We start from the raw sequence: 18,570 nt of genomic DNA, 5'->3' as shown, positions 1-18,570 counted from the left end.
ATTTTTCCCCCTCCTTCCCCCCCCCAGATACCAGGTTGACCAATACATGTTAAATATGTTAAAGTATAAATTAAATGCAAAATAAGTAGAGTATTAAAATTTCAAAGTGACTACCTGTATACCCCAGAAATCAGTAATTTTAAAAATCAGGAATTGATTTATTGTTTTGTTGATTACCTAGTTAAGAAAGTGTAATATAGACTAACATTAAATATGTGTACATACAGTCCCTTCCAGAGAATCCTCCAGATAAACATATACCAGGATACCTTTATATTTCTCTATAAATACTGCTTGAGCTCATCAATAGTGCAGTAAAAAATTCAGTGAAGTGTGGTGACTACAGGCTAACAAGAACTGTCATCTTTATTATCTAAAATTTGCAGTGTTCTTTGTATATGTTATTTCATTTGAACCTCAAAATATTTCCCTTTCTTTCATTCATACAACCATCTTCCTGATAAACTTCTCACCTAGATTATTATAAAAGTCTTAGAAGTGATTATGTTTCCCTGCATCAAGTCACTCTACATTCTAATCCACACTGTACTCAACTTGCCAAAGCAATTCTATTAAAAGATCAGCTATAACCATGCTATCCCGTCCCTTGTCCCAAATCAAGATAAATTCCAATGGCTCTTCACTGGATCACCATCAGGATCAAATTCAAAATCCTTTGGTTTTTAAAGTCCTTCTACCTTTACAATTTCCTTATACTTTTCCTCCTTTCCACAATCCAGTCACAGTGGTCACTATAACTCATATATGATACTTTGTCTCAAATATGTACCATGGACTAACTACTACTATTCCCCTTCCTAGAATGTTCTCCTTCATTTCCTCCTCTTAGCTTTCCTGACTTCCTTCAAAGATTCAGGTACAATCTTGCTTTCTGAAGTAAGTTTTTCCTAGGATTCTCACTGTGAGTGCTTTACTTTCTCAGATTTACCCATCTACTTCGGGTCCATGTTATACGTGTCTAATTATTTACATGATTTCTCGAATAAGAATGTGGGCTCCCAGAGAGCAGGGATCAAGATTTTTGCTTTCTTTGTACCCTCAGCTTAGCACAATGCCTAGCACACAATAAGCATTTAATAAATGCTTGTTGTGTGCATGCCTGCCTAAGTAGGCTTCTCTCTTCTAGCTATAAATCTGATTCTTTGTTACAAAGTAATTGAGCACCAACAATGTGTAAGATACTGTGGCAAATATAAATTCAGGTTCTTTCTGCCCCATATATTTTTTAAAAAATAATTATAACTTTTTATTGACAGTACATATGCATGGGTAATTATTTACCACTAAACCCCCCTGCCCCCCTTACTAAATTTTATTGCTTCCGTCAAACCCCAAAACCGGATGATAGGCCTTTAGCATGGTACAAATACCGCAGAGAAATAGGTACTAAACACATGTAAACAGTAACTATGCTCAAATTAAATAGACTAAACCACTATTTACTAATATAAATTATTACAAGATACTACAAGACATACAAGATACTACAAGAACGTGTATAACTTTTAAATACTTCACATTATCCCTTGCACTTTTCCCCTTCCTCCCTCCACCCCCTCCCCCAGATGGCAAGCAGTCCTATACATGTTAAATATGTCACAGTATATTCTAGATACAATATATGTGTGCAGAACCGAACCGTTCTCTTGTTGCACAGGGAGAATTGGATTCGGAAGGTAAAAATAACTCGAGAAGAAAAACAAAAATGCAAGCAGTTTATATTCATTTCCCAGTGTTTCTTCTCTGGGTGTAGCTGATTCTGTCCATCAAATGGAACTGTTAGATCCTCTCTTTGTTAAAGAAATCCACTTCCATCAGAATACATCCTCACACAGTATCGTTGTTGAGGTATATAATGATCTCCTGGTCCTGCTCATTTCACTCAACATCAGTTCATGTAAGTCTCTCCAAGCCTCTCTGTATTCATCCTGCTGATCATTCCTTACAGAACAATAATATTCCATAACATTCATATACCACAATTTACCCAGCCATTCTCCAATTGATGGGCATCCATTCATTTTCCAGTTTCTAGCTGTCACAAACATTCTTGCACATACAGGCCCCTTTCCCTTCTTTAGTATCTCTTTGGGGTATAAGCCTAGTAGAAACACTATTGGATCAAAGGGTATGCACAGACTGATAACTTTTTGGGCATAATTCCAGATTGCTTGTTTGGATTCGCTCACAACTCCAAGAACAATGCACCAGTGTCCCAGTTTTCCCACATCCCCTTCAACAGTCATCATTATTTTTTCCTGTCATCTTAGCCAATCTGACAGGTGTGTGGTGATATCTCAGAGTTGTCTTAATTTGCATTTTTTTGATCAATAGTGATTTGGAGCATATTTTCATATGAGTGGCAATAGTTTCAATTTCATCATCTGAAAATTGTCTGTTCATATCCTTTGACCATTTATCAATTGGAGAATGGCTTGATTTCTTATAAATTAGAGTCAATCCTCTATATGTTTTGGAAATGAGGCCTTTATCAGTAACTGTAAAAATGTTTTCCCAGTTTGTTGCTTCCCTTCTAATCTTGTCTGCATAAGTTTTATTTGTACAAAGGCTTTTTAATTTGATATAATCAAAATTTTCTATTTTGTGATCAATAATGATCTCTAGTTCATCTTTGGTCACAAATTCCTTCCTCTTCCACAAGGCTGAGAGGTAAACTATCCTATGTTCCTCTAATTTATTTATCTCATTCTTTATGCCTAAATCATGGACCCATTTTAATCTTATCTTGGTATATGCTGTTAAGTGTGTGTCCATGCCTAATTTCTGCCATACTAATTTCTAGTTTTCTCAGCAGTTTTTGTCAAATTACGAATTCTTACCCCAAAAGTTGGGATCACTGTGTTTGTCAAACACTAGATTGCTATAGTTACTGACTATTTTGTCCTGTGAATCTAACCTATTCCACTGATCAACTAATCTATTTTCTAGGCAATAGCAAATGGTTTTGACGATTGCTGCTTTATAATATAGTTTTAGATCAGGTACAGCTAGGCCACCTTCATTTGATTTTTTTCATTAATTCCCTTGAAATTCTTGACCTTTTGTTCTTCCATATGAATTTTGTTGTTATTTTTTCTAGGTCATTAAAATAGTTTCTTGGGAGTCTGACTGGTATAGCACTAAATAAATAGATTAGTTTAGGGAGTGTTGTCATCTTTATTATATTCGCTCGTCCTATCTGAGAGCACTTAATATTTTTTCAATTATTTAAATCTGACTTTATTTGTGTGGAAAATGTTTTGTAATTTTGCTCATATAATTCCTGACTTTCCTTTGGTAGATAGATTCCTAAATATCTTATGCTATCGACAGTTATTCTGAATAGAATTTCTCTTTGTATCTCTTGCTGTTGGATTTTGTTGGTGATATATAAAAATGCTGTGGATTTATTTTGTATTCTGCAACTTTGCTAAAGTTGTGAATTATTTCTAATAGCTTTTTAGTAAAATCTCTGGGGTTCTCTAAATATACCATCATATCATCTGCCAAGAGTGATAATTTGGTTTCCTCATTACCTACTCTAAATTCCTTTAAGTAATTAAGAAAAATCTTGACTCTTACTGCAGAGGCTAGTGTTTCTAATACTTTGTTTTGAATTATTGTGAATAATAATAGTGATAGTGGGCAACCTTGTTTCACTCCTTTTTGGGCATACTTACTTAGGAAAAGATTCCAGTTTATTCCCATTACATATGATGCTTACGGACAAGTTTTAAATATATGCTCCTGACTATTTTAAGGAAAAATCCATTTATTTTTATACTCTTAAGTGTTTAGGAATGGATGTTGGATTTTATCAAATGCTTTTTCTGCATCTATTGAGATGATCACAAGGTTTTTGTTAATTTGGTTATTGATATACTCAATTATGCTAATAGTTTTCCTAATATTAAATCAGCCCTCCATTCCTGGTATAAATCCTACTTGGTCATAGTGTATTATCCTGGGGATGATTTTCTGTAATCTTTTTGCTAATATTTTATTTAAGATTTTAGCATCAATATTCATTAGGGAGATTGGTCTAAAATTTTCTTTCTCTGTTTTCAACCTACCTGGGTTTAGGTACCAATACCATGTCTATGTCATAAAAGGGATTTGGTAGGACTCCTTCAATCCTTATTTTTTCAAATAGTTTATATAGCATTGGAGTTAATTGTTCTTTATTAAATGTTTGGTAGAATTCATATGTAAATCCATTTGGTCCTGGGGATTTTTCTTAGGGAGTTGGTTAATAGCTTGTTCTATTTCTTTTTCTAAGATGGGACTGTTTAACCAATTTACTTCTTCCTCTGTTAATCTGGGAAAGCTATAGTTTTGAAGGTATTCTTCCATTTTATTTCAGTTATCAAATTTATTGGCATAAAGTTGGGCAAAGTAACTCCTAATTATTGCTCTAATTTCTTCTTTATTAGTGGCGAGTTCTCCCTTTTCATTTTTAAGACTAACAATTTGATTTTCCTCTTTCCTTTTTTAAATCAGATTTAATAAGGGTTTATCTATTTTGTTGGTTTTTAAAATAGAACCAACTCTTAATTTTATTAATTAATTCAATAGTTTTTTTTTTTTTTTTACTTTCAATTTTATTAATTTCTCCTTTTATTTTTAGAATTTAAAGTTTAATGTTTGGGGGGTTTTAATTTGTTCCTTTTCTAGCATTTTTAGTTGCAAGCCCAATTCATTGACTTTCTCTGTTTTATGCAAATAGGTCTCTAGAGAAATAAAATTTCCCCTTATTAGCCCTTTGGCTGCATCCCACACATTTTGGTATGACGTCTTCATTATTGTCATTTTCTTGGGTGAAGTTATAGTGTCTATGATTTGCTGTTTCACCCAAACATTCTTTAGTATGAGATTATTTAGTTTCCAATTATTTTTTGGCCTATTTTCTCCTGACTTTTTATTGAATGTAATTTTCATTGCCTCATGATCTGAAAAGGATGTATTTACTATTTCTGCCTTACTGCATTTGAGTTTGAGGTTTTTATGTCCTAATATATGGTCAAATTTTGTATAGGTTCCATGAACTGCTGAGAAGAAAGTGTATACTCCTTTCTGTCTCCATTTAGTTTTCTCCAAAGATCTATCATATCTAACTTTTCTAGTATTCTATTTATCTCTTTGACTTCTTTCTTATTTATTTTGTGGTTTGATTTATCTAATTCTGAGAGTGCAAGGTTGAGATCTCCCACTATTATAGTTTTGTGTCTATTTCTTTTTGCAGCTCTCTTAATTTCGTTTAAGAATTTAGATGCTACACCACTTGATGCATACATGTTTATTATTGATATTGCTTCATTATCTATGCTACTCTTTAGCAAGATATAGTGCCCTTCCTTATCTCTTTTAATTAGATCAATTTTTGCTTTTGCTTGATCTGAGATCAGGATAGCTAACTCTGTTTTTTTGGCTTCACCTGAAGCATAGTAGATTCTGCTCCAACTTTTACCTTTACTCTGTATGTGTTGCCCTTCTCCAAGTGTGTTTCCTGTAAACAACATATTGTAGGATTATGGCTTTTAATCCAGTCTGCTATCTGTCTCCTCTTTATGGGGGAATTTATCCCATTCACATTTATGGTTAAAATGACCAATTCTGTATTACTTGCCATCTTGTTAACCCTTGCTTATGCTTTTCTCCTTTACTTCCATCTTATCCCCTTCTCCCCCAATATTAAACATGTGAGTACCACTTGCTTCTCATAGTCCTCTCTTTTTAGTATCCCTACCCCCCCTTAGAGTTCCTCCCCCTATCTTACCCCTTTTCCTCACAATATCTGTATTCCCTTTCACTTAACTTACTCCTTCCCTTTTCATTTTTTCCCTTCCCACTTTTCAATGAGGTGGAAGTTTCACCATAAATCGAATGTCTAATATTTTTCTCTAAGCCAATTCTGATGAGAGTTATGATACACACTATGTTCATTCCCCTCCATTCTTTCTCTCAGATATAATAGGTTTCCTTTGCCTCTTTGTGAGATGTAGTATCCCCATTTTACCCTTTTCCGGGTACAATTTCCTTTCCACCTCTATTTTCTAGAACAAATTACATATGTGTTCTTTATATATCTTTATAGCAGAAATATAGTCCCCAAGAATTCTTTTTTACCTTTTTAGGTACCTCTTGAGTTCTATATTTGGAGATCAAACTTTTTGCTTAGTTCCAGTTTTTTCATCAAAAATAGATGAAATTCATTTATTTCACTGAATGTCCATCTTCCCTTGGAAAAAATGCTCATTTTGGCTGGGCAAGTTATTTTTGGCTGCATATCAAGTTCTTTAGCTTTTCGGAATATCAGATTCCAGACCCCTTGATCCTTTAATATGAACACTGCTAGATCCTGGATAATACTTATTGTGGCTCCTCTATATCTGAATTGATTTTTTTCTAGCAGCTTGTAATATTTTTACCTTGGTCTGATAGTTCTAGAATTTAGTCTTTACCTCCTGTGTTTACAGCTTCTCTGCTGGTCTACTGACTTGCTGCTGCCACGGCACAGTAGCCAACACTGTGGTAAAGTTCTTTCCGCAAAAACAGCTGAGATCACACCCCACTCCCATCAGATCTGCTCTGTGTGAGCTGCCTGCCGTACTCTCACTTCCTGCCTTCAGCCTGCACCTGGATCTGATTGTCCCCATCTTCCAGCAAAAACAGACCTTTTTTGGCGAATTTCAAGAATGTCTTCTGTTGGTAATTATTTGTGTTTTTTTTTTCCCCCAGTCAAGCACTAATTCCGAGGCCTTGTCATGAAATAAATTCTGAGAGCAAAGACAGAGATCAAGTAGGCGTGTGTCCTCTCCGCCATCTTGGCCGGAAGTCCCTTTCTTCCTTATATTTGAAAAGCAGAACAATTTGCCTGCTTGTGAAGGAGGAACACCTTGATCTTCATTTTTGGGCTGCATTTTATTGTGTCAGTTTCCTTTGTCTCCATGTGTCTCTCTTCTTCCCTCCTTCTCCATAGTACTTCAGCATTTCGCAGCTAATACAGTAGTAGCCACAGGATTAGGTGCAAGTTAACATAGCTCTTTACTATTTATTTTAGTGATTGTACCCAAGCCTGATCAGTCTTATTCCACAGCAGTGGTAGTAGGTGTAGCAGTTTCCCCTGATTTGTATTGACTTACAAAATTGACAGGACATTTTTCTCAACTAGGTGCAACTTCAGCTTTTCCTTTCAGGGAAATATCCTAGGAATCTCATGCTGTTTTCACAAGAACTAACCTTATACTTTAACATGTTTAACATGTATTGGTCAACCTGCCATCTAGGGGAGGGGGTGGGGAGGAGGGGAAAAATTTCAACAAAAGGTTTTGCAATTGTCATTGCTGAAAAATTACACATGCATATATTTTGTAAATAAAAAGCTATTAAAAAAAAAAGAAAAAAAGAACTAAGCCTTACCCAGCAGAAAAAATTGGAAAGATTCTTCTTTCATATCTGTTATCTCTAATTCTAATAACTCTACCTAGTTACTTCCTGTTTCTCTATTATTCCCTCCTCCAAATTTTAAAGTGCTATATAAATATGACATCATTAGGTGTAGTGGTATACACCTGAATGAAATCCTTCCTATTAAGGCGGTTCAGGCTGGTGGATCAATTGAGGTTAGGAGTGAACTGCAGAGGCCTCAGGCAATGAGAGATTTCCAAGCTGCCTGGAGAAAAGAATCTCCAGGTCAAAAAATGGAGCAAATCACAGCTCCAACGCTAGCTGGTGTGATGGATTGGACCTAGAGTCAGGAAGACTTACATTCCTGAGTTAAAATCTGGACTCAGACACTTAACCCTATTTTGCCTCTGTTTCTTCATGTATAAAACAGATTAAAGAAGGAAATGTCAAACAACTCCAGTATTTTTGCTAAGAAAACTCTAAATGGGGTCACGAACAACTTTTTTGGGGGGTAAGTAGAAACGAGGGTCTCTTGGTATGGAACATTTCATATGCTGTCAAATTCAACTGCTGAGTCTTTTGCTTGTCTAAACTGACTTTGCCCTTCTCTTAAAAAATTCTTTATTAAAGGGATGTGGCTCTGAGTAGAGAAGATATCACTGGAAAAGAAGATGTTATAAAAACATATAGCAATAGTAATTAAAAGCATTGCCCAATTTCAAAAAGGCAACCTAACCTGTTTTCCTCTTTTAGTTCTTGACCTAGTTTATTATCCATTTCTAGACATAAGTGATAGTACAATTCTTGGGGTTATCCATGCAGTGAAATATAATCAATAGCAGATCTTTTATTTATTGTTTAAAAAAAAAAAAAAACCTTTGTGGAAAGTTAAGGAGAAACTTTTTTGAGTGATTTCTTTATTTCATTTAAGCAAAGTTACAATGTTCTAGGATTTCACATAATCATTACAAGTACACTTCTTAAGTACATCCTCTATACAGAATCCTTCTTCCATTTGAACCTTGTTCTACACATCCCCTACAATACTGACAAACTTTGGTGTATAAGATCTTATTTTATGAGATGATTGAGGCCAGTTTCAATAATCTTGTGATGAAGAGAGCCATCTACACCTAAAGAGAAGGCCTTGGGAGCTGAGTGTGGATCACAACATAACATTTTCATTCTTTTTGTTGTTGTTTGCTTTCTCATTTTCTCCCCTTTTGATCTGCTTTTTCTTGTACAGCAAGATTATTATTTATGTTATATATTTGTAAAGGTCAATGTTGAAAAATTACCCATGCATGTTTTGAAAATAAAAAGCTTTAAAAATAAACAAAACAAAACAAGATTTTGTGTTTGTCTCACTTGATGTGTAATAGAAGTTCTATGTTTAAGATCTTATCTAAAAATTTTTTTGATCTAAATATACTTGTGGAAAGTAAGTCTTTGGAATAGGGGTCTTCAAAAAAGCAATTTGATCTACTTCACTGAAATAAAAAATTTAAAAATGGTCACAAAAAATCAGCAATGAAGGGATCTTATAGACATTGTGTCTTTCAGTCAATTGTATGATTCAATTTCAGAGTGCTTTTGGTGAAAGACTTTATTATTGCTGCATATAAAATTCATTAAATATTTTGCAGATATGGGAAAGTAAACATATGAATTGGTGGTTATTGATATATTCTCTATCACTTTTTTTACCCAATTATATCAAAGTTTGAGGTTTTTTAGTCATTTGGTACTCTTTCTGTTTCACATATGAATTTCCTCTATATATATTTCCTATATTGCAGATTATACATTCCTCTTCCCATTTTTCTTGTGTCAATTTTGTTTATGGAATACCTCAAACACTATGTTAAGAGCACATATTTAGTGGCTCTACAGCCACTGACAGACAAATTTTTGACAGTTGTTTTTTTTTTCCCCATTGCTTTTCAATTTCATCCCTAAATACCCTCAGGAGATTGTGATTAGTTAGGTCTCTCATCACACTTTTTGTGAATCTGTTTTTCCTTCTACTCTTTTTTGCATATAAGACGACAGTGCTCAAGATCTTTTGCCATCTTCTACAATATTTTAGAGATGAGTTTATTCATCTCTCAGTGACCTCTCACCCTTTCAGATCCACTTCATCTATTTATTACCTTATCTTGATTTTGATGACATTTATCTACAAGTCTCCTAGTATCTTCTCATTGTCTCTGTCTCTTTTCCTTTATTCCAAACCTATCCCAATGGTTCACTTCATCAGCATTTTAATTTAGAGAGTAGATATGTACAGGATGAATCCCAAAGGAAGACATTACTGAGTGATGTAGATAGGTGCAAAATTGGGAAATGGCAATGGAAAGCAAGAAGTATATAATGCCTCCACCTCAACCTATAAGCCAAAGAGAATGGAAGAAGGCACAATATGTACCAGAGAAGAGTGGCCAAGAGGCTTTTGTCATCTTGTGGGAAGAGCCAGAAGACTCTCTTGTAATTTCCACTGCTTTGGATCAAGATTGCTTCTCTCCTTAATACTATTACCACCACTTTCACTCTTTACCTCATCTGATTCAATTAGAGTAAATAAAAATCAATAAAGAAAGAGAAGCTAGAAAAGAGCCTCCAGGGGATTTCCAGAATTATGTAGTACCTGATGAATATTGAAGACTCAATTAAACTAAAGAGAGCAGGAAATCTGATGAAAATCAGGAGAAGAAAGTATCCTGTAACTTGAAGGAGAGAAAGGGAGATGGGGAATAGATATTCCATTAGTCATGAGGTCCTGACCTTTGAACAGAAACCAAATGAATTCTAGTCAGTAATAGTGTAGAGAGGATTTCTTATTCAGGTATGACTGAAAGTGTTTCATTATCTTTTTCCGAGACTAAGAAATGCCTTTTTAAAAATTAATTTTAATTCAATTGCCTTCTAATGTTAGTTCAGAGTCACCTTTTGGCTCTAAAAACTCTAAACTACTCTAGTTATTAGAGCTTCACTTGTAAGAGTTACATATATAGAAGGTGCCGTTATTGGATTTTGTGACTTTATAACCAAAATAACTAAATCACCAGAAAAGTAAAATCGCAATCCTTACTGTTAAATGAAGTTTTTCAACTACTGTCATTAAATATTAAATTATCTACTTCATGTATTATCATGTATAAGATACACTTCTATATTCATATAATAATTTTCAAGGTAAAAGATTTATTGATTTAATTATTGATTTAAAATTTTCTGTTGATTTTTTTCCCCACTAGGATCTTCTCCTTAATTCCCAACTTCCCAAACCCTTCCTCATATTGTGTTTCAATCTAATCAAATGAAATACTAAGTTTCAGTTAAGATTTCTAACAAGCTGATTTCCTTCACAGGCTAATTGTACACTATTTTAGAGTTCGAGTCTTTTTGTACAGAAAAATAACTGTTTGGACATGTATACTTATTTTGTATTTAATTTATACTTAAACATATTTAACATGTATTGGTCAACCTGGTATGGGGGGGGGGGGGGGGGGAGAAGGGAAAAAACTGGAACAAAAGGTTTGGCAATTGTCAATGCTGTAAAATTACCCATGCATATAACTTGTAAATAAAAAGATATATATATATATATATATATATATATATATATATATATATATATATATATATATATATATATATATATATATATAATTTCTAACAAGCTTATAGTGGCAAGGAACTGGACATTGAATAGATGTCCCTCAGAGAATGACTGATTAAGTTATGATATATGAATGTAAAGGAATATTATTGTTCCATAAGAAATGATGAGCAGGCTGATTTTAAAAAAGCCTGGAAAGACGTAAACTGATGTTAAATGAAATGAGCATAACCAAGAGAATTTTATACACAGCAAGAAAATTATGTGATGATCAACTGTGACAGACTTGGCTCTTTTCAGCAATGAGCTGATTCAAGGTAACTCTAAAAGGCTTGTGATGAAAAGTACCATATGCATCCAGAGAGAGAGAACTATGGAGACTAAATGTAGATCAAAGTATAGTATTTTCACCCTTTTTTTGGTTATCATTTGTTTGCGTGGGTTTTTCCTCTCTCTCTAATGTTTTTCCCCCTTTCACCTGATTATTGTGCCACAACATGACAAAAAGGGAAATTGGTTCAGAAGAAATGCACATGTTTATTCCTTTTTGGATTGTTTGCTGTCTTGGAGAAGAGGGAGCAAGGGAGAAAAATTTGGAACAATGGTTTTGCAAAGGTGAACCACTGTGCCACCTAGCTGCCCTAATGCTTCAATAAGAATCTACGACCTCATAGATATTAATATTGTCTCCAATGGCACATAAAATCACATGTCCAAACCTGTCTATCTTATGTGAATTCTTTTTATGTAGTCTGAGCTCTGCTACCTGACAGTTTATAGCTTCAAGGGGGCTCCATCTGAAAATTGAAAATAGCAAATTTTCTCCATACCTTGTCAAATCCAGGTTTCTGTGATTACTAGAAGGAAGGAATGGTATCTAGAATAAAGGGGAAATTTGCTAATAGAACGGAATGATAGAGGTTATAGGGGAAGCTGAAGTAGGGATGAGAATTGAGGCAATAGTAACAGTGGAGAGCTATTTTGTTTTGCTTCTCCACCCTGAGAATAGGGAAGCATACAGTAGGAATTTGTTAGCTATGGGGACAAGGTATGGAGAAAATTGTAGACTTAAATTGGCCTCAAGGTTCTGATTAGAATTTTAATTTGTGGGTACCTTTTGCAAACTGCTTCTCCCAAGTGGAGTCCCCTCAGTATATTGAAGAAGGGAAGAACCAGACAGTTAATTGTCAATGACTGGCAATAAAGTCTGATGCTGAAGGCAAGTTTTCTGCAGCTGCTGTTTCCAAATTTCCAATCTTAATCTTCCAATATTAATTAACTCCCCTCAAAATGTCTCCATTGTTTGCCAGTTCTCTTACCATACACTTTCAAACACATAAGACAAGGAAGGTCATTTGGCATATTTGTAGTTCCCTACTGCTATTTTCAGATTCCCTCTGCTGCCAACTCTATGTATTTTTACCATAATATCTTCATTTTTTTCACTTATATTTCCTGTTCATAGTTCTATAACCATAATTTAATTAACTCCAGGACTATGACTCCCTTCCTTAAAAATCTTCAGTCACTTCCTAAATGCTTCTAGGATAAAATATAAACTCCTCTGCCTAGCATTTGAACACCTTCTCAATCTAGTTCATATCCTTCCAGTCACATTCATATTTCTGGCTTTATCCACTCTAATGTTTGGCCAAATTGGATAATTAATTGTTACCCAAATTTGATTTTCCACCTCCTACTCCTTTACATACATTAGCTGATCCCCAAGGCAGGAAACTAATTCTTATTCATCAATATTTTCCAGAATCATCATTTTACTTAGTAGTTTAGCTCAGTACCACCTTCTCTGATCAGTTTTCCTGAACACTATCTTATTCTCAAAAGTTAAAACTGTTTTTACTCCCTTGAAATTTTCCTAGAACATTTTATCTATATTATCTCTTTTTTTCCCATCATTTACTGCCCTGTATATATTTATCTATGTATGTCTTCTCTACCCTTTCATTACTTCTTCCCCAAGTAGACCTTCTGGGCTGATACAGTATTTTTAGGACTATATTTCAAGCCTCTACCTTTGTGCCTTGTACATAGTAGGTCCACTCCAAATGTAGTATTCACAGAAGCAGTCCTTCTAGTTTACTCGTTTGAAGAAAGGCCTTAAACTTTAAGTATCAATTAGAAGCCAACATTAAGCCAGGTTCTTCTTTTAGTATTAGTAGTATTGATTACTTTTTGATGACAGCATCAATTAAAAGAAGTCAAAATTAAGTCAAAGTTTTTCTTTTATATCACTCAAGGAATTAAAAAACTTCCTCACAAGATGGATTCATTACAGCATCACTCAGACTTACAGTGATGTCAAGGGGCAAACTCTACTTGTTATCTCTGCCAACACAGAATACAATAAATTTAAAAATTTCCCTCAAAACATTCACTTGGAAGATTTCCAAATGCATCAATTATACATTGCACATAGCATTATATAAAAAGCATTTCAATTTCACCAACACCATATACTACACTTATATGTAGGAAAACAACCAGAAATGCTTTGTGATGAATATTTGCTTTTAAATACAAGTCCAATGTATCCATATACATTAGAATATTGTCAAATCCAAGGGAGAAGTAAAAATTGCTACAATAGGGAACACTTAAAATGCCAGGAAATTTTGGTTTCCATTGCATGTATTTATTTAGTGATACATCAATTTATATGTAATATAGCAAAAGCTTAAAACTTCCAATGGATAAGAAACACCTAGAAGTTTCAATTTTAAAACTTGAACCAGTACACCAAAATTTTCCAAGCTCTATATAGAAGTTACAGATATAGCAAGGACAATGCCAGCCTGACATATTAATTAAGCTTCTGGCTCTATAACTTACACTATTCTCAGTTACTTGTTACAGACAAAAAAAAAAAAAATGTAGTGCTACAGAAAACTTTGCTGTTCTATCACTGGTGGATGTGGGTGAGATGGTCACAAAACTCACAATGAGAGATAAGTGATCAGTAGTAAAAGAAGGAACAATTAGAATACCACCAGCATAGTCTTTAGATAAGACCAGAAGTCAAATAGACTAGGGAAAAAACAGGAGGGTGTCTTACACCCAATATTCACCAACCCAAAGAAGCATGTTTAAGTATATTTCCCAGCAACATGTTTTACAAAGAGAGGGAGAACACAATATGGTGTAGAGTTGAGTAGAACAATAGTAGATAAAGTACAATGAATTTTGACTTAGAGGCCATGGGTTCAAATGCTAAGCTTGTATGCCCTTAAGTTATACCTCCTTCTCTGGGCCTGTTTCGTCATATATAAAACAAGGGGTTTAAACTAGATGTTCACTGAGCTGCCTTTCAGTTTTAATCTGTGATTCTATGCTGCTAGGACACTCTCTTACTATGGTTACCTTTGGTTAATTACACAGATTGCCATGATATTAAAGGGTTAATTTATATTAAATTACATTTCCAATATAGATGTGAGGACAGTCATTGGGATGTATTTTATTTGTTTTTGGTTAGTTGGCTTTCTGCTGTATTACAGTATTTTGCTTGTTTGTTTTTGGTACCCCTCAGTAAGTCCTCTATATTGAAATCTTTCTATTAAATGAATTTTCTATTTTCAAAGGTAAAAAACTTAACTATAAGTTTCTCAAGTTCTTTACAGTTTCCCCTCAAATTAAGACTTTAAATAAAAAATTCAAATAGCAATAATTTTTAACATAAATATGTCCAAGGCAACACTCAACAATATTTCTCTATAACATTTTAATACCACTGAAGATCTTTAGGGGTTTTTTCCCAGAAAATTTTAGAATACTAGATCTTATAATGAAAGGGTTTTTAAAAAATAGCTAAAAAGCTATATTTTTCAAAATATATGCAAAAAGTTTTCAATATTCACTCTTGCAAAACCTTGTGTTCCAAATTTTTCTCTCCCCTTCTACTCTCTTCCACTAGACAGAAAGCAATCCAATATAGACTAAACAAAGGCCATTTAATAAAAGATCATAATACATAACCTAGTTTAAAAGTAACAAAGGATCCTGTATCTTGTTTTCCTTATAGAAATCTGAAAAAAATTCTATGATAAGGCAAAAAGTAAAAACAACAACAACAAATCTGTACAAAGAAACCAACTCATTTAGGCTTCTGCTTCTACAGGTCAGAAATAATTTACAAAAGAAAAAGCACAAGAAATTCATTTATACATTCAGAAAACTCCTAAGATTATGCTGGCTTTCCTCTGCATCCACAAAATAGTATTAGAAGACTTAGAGCATTACAAAGTTCTGCAGTTCTTAATTTAGTTACCAATTAATTTTGAGGTTTGGACCTGGGACATGAACAACAAACATGTACCCTGAGGAAAGAAGCATTTCTATTGCCCTCTAGTGATTCCTTAAAGTGGAATGAATTTCTGGATGGTCAAGAGAAACAATATACCTTTGCTTTCTATCCAAACCACTAAAGGAAGTGGGAGACAACTTCAGTTATAAAGTCTTGAACACAAAGAGAGGGAAAAAAAACTGTAGACAAGGTAGCATGAACCAAGTCTGAAAAAGATTTTGAGGTACCATTTAGTTTTGGGAGAATTTTGTTTTTTTGAAGTAACCATTATTTGCTTTAAGTAACTAAGCTAGTTTATGATGGCATGTTAACAATTAAATATAACTTAACTATAAAATAATGGCTTTAGAATTAGGAGCCCCTTTTGCCTATCACTGGATTCAAATTGTATGGGTGGCTCATTCTATAGTGAAAATGCTATCATTTAAATGTTTGAACCTACAAGGATTTAATGATTCAAAATTGTCAAACATAAGAGAATAGATGAAATAAATTTGTATCATCAACTCAAAGGAAAGCTATTGTTTTTTTTTAAAACAAGAAATTTGCAAATGGTGATTAAGGCATTCTTTTAATCACACTTGACTTACCTGAGGCTGAATTCATTATGTTTTGTTGGACTGGTGGACTGGTGGGAGCTGTAACATTCATCTGGGAAAGCATTGCCTTCCTGGGGTCCTGCCATGTTGTCGTCTGATCGATGTGACTAAGACAAAACAAAGCACTGAGTTAGATAAGAATATTTCATGTTTTCACAACAATGATTTCTTTTCTCAAAAATAGGAAGGAAAACTGTGCATACCCTTTGATCCAGCAGTGTTTCTACTGGGCTTATACCCCAAAGAGATACTAAAGAAAGGAAAGGGACCTGTATGTGCCAAAATGTTTGTGGCAGCCCTGTTTGTAGTGGCTAGAAGCTGGAAAATGAAAGGATGTCCATCAATTGGAGAATGGCTGGGTAAATTGTGGTATATGAACGTTATGGAATATTATTGTTCTGTAAGGAACGACCAGCAGGATGAATACAGAGAAGATTGGCGAGACTTACATGAACTGATGCTGAGTGAAATGAGCAGAACCAGGAGATCATTATATACCTCAACAATGATACTGTTTGAGGATGTATTCTGATGGAAGTGGACCTCTTTGATAAAGAGAGCCTTAATTGATCAAAGATGGACAGAAGCAGCTACACCCAGAGAAAGAACACTGGAAATGAATATAAACTGCTTGCATTTATGTTTTTCCTCCCGGGTTATTTATACCTTCTGAATTCAATTCTCCCTGTGCAACAAGAAAACTGTTTGGTTCTGCACACATATATTGTATCTAAGATATACTGCAACCCATTCAACATGTAAAGGACTCTTGCCATCTGGGAGAAGGGGTGGAGGGAGGGAGGGGAAAAATCGGAACAGAAATGAACGCAAGGGATAATGCTGTAAAAAATTACCCTGACATGCGTTCTATCAATAAAAAATTATTAAAAAAAAAAAGGAAGGAAACATTGAACAAAAAATTCTAAACTAATTCTTAAAGAACAGATCCTATGCACTTTGATCCTTCCCACTATTCCATTTGAATCATGTAAAGTATCCATGCAATAACTCTCCTAAATAGGATTTGCATTAATTAATTAATTAATTAATTACTCTGCAAATGCTATTACTGAAAGGAAAGGAAAATTATACTTGAAATTTCAAGTAAATGGAAATTATATGACAACATAAAAGTTATAAACCCAATATAATAGAGGAGTATTGTGTTATAGTGGCCAGAGAGCGGACTTTAGAATCAAGATAAAATCCTGACTCTAATATATAGTTATCTGTGGACCTGGTAAAGGAATTTAAACTTGTGGAGTCCTAAAACACTCTCTTAAGATTATAAATTCCAAACGAGTTATAAATATGTATATTTAGAGGAAATTTCCATAAAGTCACAGGTTGAGAAAATAATAATTCAACTTAATTTTTTAAAAAAAATACACATTTTAAAAAAAGAGTTAAGAATACTCAATTGCAAAACTTTAAGATTCACATGTAAGGAATACAACACTCCTAGCTACAAAAAAATTACCAATATAAAATTATATGCTTAAAAAGCAATTAGAAGAATCAACAAACAATAAATCTAATCTTAGTGAAAAAGTAGTTATATCTATTCTAACAATTTAATCAATTGTTAGTGAGATTCAGTAAGAAACTTTTATATATTAAAAGAAACTGACAAGTTTATAAAACTACCTTCTTCAACAAATAAAAGTAAATAAGATGATCATCACTCAATATATATGAAACATCATTGAAAAAGAAAAAGAAACAAAGTTTAACTTAATGTTGATGTTCTTCTCTTGATTCACCTTTATGCACAGTGGGAAAACAGCTAGGGGACTGTTACAGCAAAGAACTATAATCTAAGTGAGTTCTCATTATTTGGGGAATAGTTGAATGAATTACTATATGATAATAATGGAATATTATTGCTCTGGAAGAAATAGCAAAACACATGGTCTCAGAAATCTGAGAAGACTCATATATACCAATAAAGAGTAAAATAAGAAGTATGAGAATATATATGATAAAAATAATGTAAAGGAAAAGAACTTTGAAAAACTCTGAAAACCTGAACTCTAATCAATGCACAATCCAAGAATGAGGGGGGAGAGGGAGTAGAAAAAACAAAAACAACTATTTTGTCAGGCGAATGAAATTTTAAAAAATAAAAGATCTATTCCCAAAGACATCAAAAAAAAAAAAAAGAAAAGAAAAGAAAAGAAAAGAAAAGAAAAGAAAAGAAAAGAAAAGAAAAGAAAAGAAAAGAAAAGAAAAAGAAAAGAAAGGATCCACTGGTATAAAAAATATTTAAGCAGCTCTTTTTATGGTAGATAAGAAGTAAAAATCAAAGAGTTGCTTGTCAATGGGAAAATGACTAAAGAAGCTGTAATCTATGATTGTGATGGAATATTATTGTGCTATAAGAAAGAAAAGCTTGGAAAGATATGAAGTGATGCAAAGTGAAGTAAACAGAATCAGGAGAACATTATACACAGCAACAGCAATATTATTTGATGAAAAACTGTGAATGACTTAACATTCTCAGCAATACAATACAATGATCTAAGACAATTCCTAACGATAATAAAGAAAGCATATTATCTGCTTCTAAAAAAAGAACTGATACTGTTTGAATAAAG

The 18,570-nt window shown here is 33.6% G+C and overlaps 1 protein-coding gene across 9 annotated transcripts in view; it reads right to left on the bottom strand.

The window, feature by feature from the left end:
• The window catches only part of YAP1 (Yes1 associated transcriptional regulator), a 151,335-nt gene that overhangs the window by 63,214 nt on the left and 69,551 nt on the right, over positions 1-18,570 (bottom strand). For all 9 annotated transcript variants that reach the window (XM_051986868.1, XM_051986871.1, XM_051986873.1 and 6 more), the window contains exon 3: positions 15,965-16,080. In XM_051986868.1, coding sequence (XP_051842828.1) covers positions 15,965-16,080 — 116 coding nt within the window. The remainder of the gene's footprint in view (positions 1-15,964; positions 16,081-18,570) is intronic.

This window comes from Antechinus flavipes, chromosome 3, assembly GCF_016432865.1.
Source record: "Antechinus flavipes isolate AdamAnt ecotype Samford, QLD, Australia chromosome 3, AdamAnt_v2, whole genome shotgun sequence".
Lineage (NCBI taxonomy): Eukaryota > Metazoa > Chordata > Mammalia > Dasyuromorphia > Dasyuridae > Antechinus > Antechinus flavipes.
This window is presented reverse-complemented; position numbering and strand designations above follow the sequence as displayed.